This window comes from Benincasa hispida, chromosome 1 (genome assembly GCF_009727055.1).
Source record: "Benincasa hispida cultivar B227 chromosome 1, ASM972705v1, whole genome shotgun sequence".
Taxonomy (NCBI): Eukaryota; Viridiplantae; Streptophyta; class Magnoliopsida; order Cucurbitales; family Cucurbitaceae; genus Benincasa; species Benincasa hispida.
The window spans coordinates 25,348,721-25,355,104 of record NC_052349.1 but is presented as its reverse complement, the minus strand read 5'-3'; the positions used below and the strand labels follow the sequence as shown (position 1 = coordinate 25,355,104).

Sequence of the window (6,384 nt, the reverse complement as noted above, 5' to 3'; positions counted from 1 at the left end):
AAAAAAAAAAAAAAACTTTCATTTTAAAAAACAATTAACACAAAGTTACTGTACTCCTTTGTACTTTTCATGAGAAATTTGTAAACAAAGGAAAAAGAAAAAGGAAATAGCATTTCTCAATTTTTTTGACAATGTTCTCAATTGTTTGACCAATGGTTAATTTGACTGTATACAATAATTTAAGATTATCATTTAGATTTTCTTTTATAATGTGTTGAAGGAGTTAAATAATAATAATAATAATAATAATAAAAGCCATGGAGACTTCAAGAATTTTATTTATCAAATTCATGGCCATGGCCATGGAGGTGGAGAACTCCGAGTCTCAGGCATACGGTGTGAAGAAATACAATACAATTACAGAACTTGTAGATAGGAATATCAAGTGGTGATAAGAAATCACTATATCAGAAGAAACATTTTTCTAGCTTGTTGAACATTAACTCTTGTACGCTCTCTATACATCAAACCAAAACAAATATATCGACTCTGCAAACCGTCATATCGTTACACACGCTCGTCAAATGTAAAGAACACTTGTTTCAAACTTGTGGAGAGAAGCACATATACATGGTGTCTGATCCATCATTGAAGTAAATTAATGTTCACCTCATCATTTGTGAGCTCAGCCTGGCCGCTCGCAGCAGCCTCCATCATGCCATTGCGTATTTGGCCACTGATATCTCTAACATGCCCCGGACCGTGGGGTATGAACACAGTTGTATTCTTTGAGGAATTTCCAAGGTCCTTGATGGTGTCAAAATATTGAGTGATTAAGATCAGATCCATGACCTCTTTGGCTGAGGTACCTTCCACCTTATGAGAAAAGTTCAAGATATTTTCTCTCAGACCATCTGTGATCGCCTGTCTCTGTCTTGCCACACCGACACCGCCTAAGTATTTTGCTTCAGCTTCAGCTTCTGCCTTTTTTACTAGGAGCACCTTCTCCGCTTCGCCTTTGTATACACTAGCAAGTTGAAGCCTTTGAGCTGCAGAAGAAATGTACTGTACAAGCTGAGGATCTTATAATAAAGAGGCAGACAAAATATGAAGGAATTTGATATTTTGAAGAATGAAAAGCAAATTATATGATAGTACATGCATGTCCATTCAGAAGGAGAGCATGGACTGTTTGCTCCACCTGGAATTAATGGACATGGCCTGTCGGACTGTTTAATGATGGAATCAAGAAAATACAGTTACACCAAACTACATAATAGAGGAGAGGAAGAGGGACAGAGGGCCCTTCTTTGATATGACATGCAAAATGACTAAGATCCTTACCAGCATTAATCTCATTCATTGCCTTGCGCACAGAAGCATCCGGTATTATATCGACCATTAGAATGTGCTCTATACTGTATCCATAATCTCCCATCACCTGATTCAAAAGGTGAATATGTGTTGAAGCCTTTATGTCGGTCATTTTAGAAGGTCACAACCAAATTCTATATCTAATATGCACCAAATAATTATAGGCTCTTAATGATGAAAATAAATTAGAAGCATTTAAAAGTTTTCTAGACTCCAATCAAAGAATGTTACTGAAACAGATATACCGCACAGTACATAAGAATACTGCATATTTTTTAAATGCTGACACACTGAGATCCAAACTGTGTACTCATCTTTTGTTTCCCAGTATAAAATTGGATACCATTCTCTCTCCAGACCAACCTTTCCCTCCTCTTTCCCTCCTCTCAAAGGAAAGAAATGAATACAAAAATTACCGCCATCAATAATTTTGTAAAATGTTCTTATCTTCATATATATACACACATATATATACATGTGTGTGGAAAGAAATAATGTTTAATACGTTAAGAAGGTAATGATGGTCTAAAATTATGGCTACACAACCCTGTGGAGGCGTTTGATCCACGGACTGTTTGGTATGGTGTTTACTCATCCTCCCATTATGGTCTGCACGGACTGCAAATTCATGCTACATAGACCTAGGCTTTTGAAGCATATACTCCAAGTTACACATATAGTATTACAAATCGCAAATCTGCCAAGTAAATATAGGCTACGTAATCTTAAATTTCTATAATTCATTTCTCTGCACAATCTAAGCAGCCCTTATAAATAATCACATGATTTGGAGTAAAGAATGAAAATAACTCAGACACCGGTAAAATGGAATAGCATGACATCCAAAGCTAAAAGACACCCACAATGTTTTTCATGTTTGGAGGGGGAAATTCAAGTGAGGAGCAATATGATAAAAGGGCAAGTCACCTTCTCAAGTTCCTCTGATACAGCTTTAGCAACTTCACCCTTTTGTTCAAATAGTTCATCCAAATTCATTTTTGGGACAACGGCACGAACCACTTCAATCAATAACCAAAATGCATTAGTCAGTAACACCCAAACCATAAAAACACATAGAAAATTGAATTATAGACCAGTGACTGTGAGATCAGAGCATATACCATCAAACACGTAAGCCTGAATTTGTTCTTGAGGATTTTGCAACTCATAGAATGCATCATCGGCATTTTCTTTGATGACTCGGTACTGAATTGAACACAGCAGTTGCACAAAGACATTGTCCTGCAGGAAAAGTTGAGAATTCACGACCATGAACTCAATTATTCAATTTGGTCACCACATTCACATTCAGTAACACATCAACTCCTCCTCGAATAATATCATCCAAACGTCGGTTTTCATTTATATATTGAATTTTAGCTGTATGGTCTATCTTCTCTCTTTCTGTTTTGTTCTATTAGGTAAACCTCCATATAGTACCGTCAAGATACAACATGATACTCCACAGATTCGATTCCACCCTAGGTCATCTATATGATCTTGATTCTTGCGAGCCGTTTCAAAGTAAATTAGAGCAGACAACTAAAAAATCACACATAAAAAATACAAAAGAAAGCAGAACAAAGACCGCAGAACAAAGATCATTAGAGAATCAAACAAAACCCCAGAAATCCGTGGCTATAAAACTTGAAATTACGACCACCAGGAGAACAATTTTGAGAGATAAAGGGGGAAATACCTTGGTCTTGGTCTCAATGCGAACATCGAGGGAAGAAATCCTGGTGGAGAGGATACCAGCGAGGCACTCGCCGGCGAAAGGGTTGAAGAAATGGAGCCCAGGCTGAGCCAATTTTTCAAACCTTCCCCATCTTTCCACCACCCCTACACTTGCTTGCTCCACGCACCCAAGCAATAGACAATTCGTATTCCCCATCGGAAACTCTCTCCGCCGTCGCTGCAAAACTTCGCCGCTGACTCCGGTGGACTTGGAAACCCGGTAACTCAGCTGCACGATAGATTGCGATCGTTGAAACTTCAAACGAGATTTGCGTTCAAGGAAGACCGGAGAATAACAACCGTATTTTCTTTCTTTTCTACGATATTTCTATTTTTGCTAATCGCCGACGTGGTATGCTTGCGTGTCAGTCCGACGTGGCGTCCCAGGTAGAAATGCTCTCTTATCTAAGATGGTACGAATTATGATATTGTTTCAAAAAATAATAATTTTTTATTCTCTTTGATTTTAATTTCCATTTGGTTTTTAATTTTCAAAATTTTACACTTTCATTATTTTATCTCATGAATTTTGAAATTAATTTCTATTTAGCTCTAAATTTCAAAATTATATTTTTTTTTTACTTTTGAGTTTTGAGTTTCATTTCAATTTAATCTATAGAACTTTAAGATTTACACTTTTAATCTTGGTTTCCTATTAAACATTCACTTTCAATAGGGATGGATTAATTTAAAATAAATAGATGAACAATGAACTCATTTTCACTAATTTTTCATTACTGCTGAATTTAATTTAAACCAAAAAGCATATCATAATTATTTTAAATTAGTTAAATCAAAGTCAGTTTTATTAAAAATTCAAAGATAAAAATGTAAAATATTAAAATTTTGGAATCAAATAAAACGAAATTCAAAACTCGAAGGCAATAATGTCATATTTTAAAACTTATGAACCAAGTAGAAATTAAACCAATCTAATAATAAAAATATAGCATTCTCAAACCTATATATGGATCAAATAAAAATTAAACTAAAAATCAATGAACAAAAGATATTAAAAACATGATACATATGATATATTTTTTTTTGTTTCTTTTTAAATATAGAAAAATAAGTCAACGTATTTATAAATATAACAAAATAAATTATAATTTAGTGGATAGAAATTAACGTCTAAAAAACGTTTTTGTAATTTCTTCAAATTTCTAAAAATTTATTGAAATTTGTGAAAACATAAAGAATTAAAAACTATTAATCTATAGGAGACTAAACTGAAAGAAGAAAAACACCTTCAAAAATCAAAAGAACAAGACATATATTTAGCCCAAACAAAAATATGGTTTACATGACAAAACGATGAACTTTGACTTTCACCAAACATGGGGGGCACGTTGGTTCAATAGACAAATTTGATCTTGAAAGCATTAGTTTAGATATAATTTTCATATATGATAGAGACATAACGAATTTTATTATTGCTTATTTTCTAGAAAAAAAATATTAATTGAACTTTAATTTGTTATTCAATGATTTATAATTTTATATATTTAGTGGACTATATGATTTTTATGGATATATGTTATTTGGACTTTTTATAATTTGTTTAGATTTGGATACTTTAGGGGCATTTATCATTTATGTTTGAAATTCTTAGTTTAGGAATAATGGATATGAAGATTTAACTTGAACTTAGATATGTTTGGAGTTTAAGAAGATCCTAAATATAGGAAGCATGAAAATCAAGTGCAGATTTAGAAATCTTAAGTTTGTTTTATAGGTGTACATTTTAGATTAGTTTAAATTTATCATTTTCCTTCTTTATTTTTAATAATTGTTTGAATATAATTAAGTTTAAAATAAAATATTTTTCATATTTTTTAAATATAACTAATCTCAAAATTAATAGAGTGTTTCTTGTATTTTTATTATTTTCAATGGACTAATTTAAATACCTAAAAAATAACTAATGTAAACAAAATAATTGGTTATATTTTTTTAAGGGGCTAACTTAAACAGGTAAAAAAAAAAAAAAAAAAACAGAGAGAATAATTTACAAAATATATATTAAGTAGATTTTTAAAAATTTACCGCGTGAAAAATGAATTATATTTTTAATTTGTATATAACTAAGATTAAATTGAATTTCATACATATATTGATTTTGTGTTGAATTAATTTAATTTGTAAATTAAATAATGTTTTAATATGACCCATCTATAATCAAATATTGTTTATTTTGCAAATTTTATAGTTTGTAATTCAAATTTAATTCAATTACACTATTTTTTATTTTTTTATTTTAAAATGACTGAAATTATAATTTTATTTAATTTATTTTTCAATAATTTATATTTATATTTTAATAAAATTTAAAATAAAATATAATAGAGTTTTAGTACTTTAACCCATTTAATTGCTTAGAAAAAGCTGAAACTCATATTTTAAGAGAAAAAAAGAAACTAATTTGTAAATTATTTTCTTTTTAATATAATATGCTAACTTAAAATAAATACAAACTAGGTTTGATCTTGCAATCGTTTGTTGAAAAATTATACATTTTTTATGAATTACATTTTTAATTACTAAAATTTGAGGGGGGGAAATTCTAAACTTTTAGATTCTATTTTTATATTATTATTATTGTTTTTTTTTAATTATTTTTCTATGAGTCGTTAAAAATCAACATTTTGGTCATTACAGTTAGTTAAATTGACGACAAAAAAGAAAAAAAAAGGAAAAAAAAAAAGAAAAGAAGAAAAAAGAAGAAAATATTGTGAAATTAAACTAACCAAAAACAATTCGTCATGTAGAGGTACCTTGTACAGAATACTTTGGATTTTTTTTTTTTTTTTTTTTAAACACACTTGACCTCTAATGTCTACTTTACGAGTGTTTAAAAAATAATATTTTATCTCTAGTACTTGACATTCAATAAAGGGAAAAAATCTTTTAAAAAATCACATTTTAATATAGATAATATTATCACAAAATATTAAAAAAAAATTATTTTAAATTAAAATTTAAAGTTAAAATAATAATTCAATAATCCAATCCAAAATAATTAGGAAAAATAAAAAAATATTATGGTTTAAGTTTAAAGTTTAGAATTAGGAAGCTAATTAAATCATTCAATACAATTTTTTTATAAAAAAAATAATAGAGAATTATTATGAAATTTTATAATTAAGTACTCTTTTTAAACTTAACACAACTTGTGCAACGCACATAATATCGAATTAATTTTAGAAACAAAGACAAGAACCAAAACCAAGCAAATTACACAAGTATATCATAAGACATAGTCAACAAAATCCATTCAGGTTAAGGAGTAGAGAGAATTGAAGACTTTCCATCCTCTGACGCTTTATGCGCGGC

General features: G+C 29.9%; 1 protein-coding gene across 1 annotated transcript; it reads right to left on the bottom strand.

Moving 5' to 3' along the window:
- Window positions 1-243: 243 nt before the first annotated feature.
- LOC120070287 (hypersensitive-induced response protein 4) lies at window positions 244-3,350 on the bottom strand. Its single transcript, XM_039022207.1, has 5 exons — window positions 3,014-3,350; window positions 2,436-2,556; window positions 2,242-2,333; window positions 1,285-1,381; window positions 244-989 (listed from the first exon to the last, which is right to left on the bottom strand). The coding sequence occupies exons 1-5, from the start codon at window positions 3,206-3,208 to the stop codon at window positions 586-588; spliced, it is 909 nt and encodes a 302-aa protein (XP_038878135.1). The 5' UTR covers window positions 3,209-3,350; the 3' UTR covers window positions 244-585.
- Between the last annotated feature and the right edge of the window lie 3,034 nt (window positions 3,351-6,384).

What these genes read in the sequence shown, in the direction of transcription:
- LOC120070287 (XM_039022207.1), bottom strand. Translation starts at nt 3,208, where the DNA reads ATGGGGAATACGAATTGTCTATTGCTTGGGTGCGTGGAGCAAGCAAGT. An exon ending in TCAGGCTTACGTGTTTGATG is followed by an intron (nt 2,334 to 2,435) that starts GTATATGCTCTG and finishes TATTGATTGAAG; the next exon opens with TGGTTCGTGCCGTTGTCCCA. An exon ending in AATGAATGAGATTAATGCTG is followed by an intron (nt 990 to 1,284) that starts GTAAGGATCTTA and finishes TTTCTTCTGCAG; the next exon opens with CTCAAAGGCTTCAACTTGCT.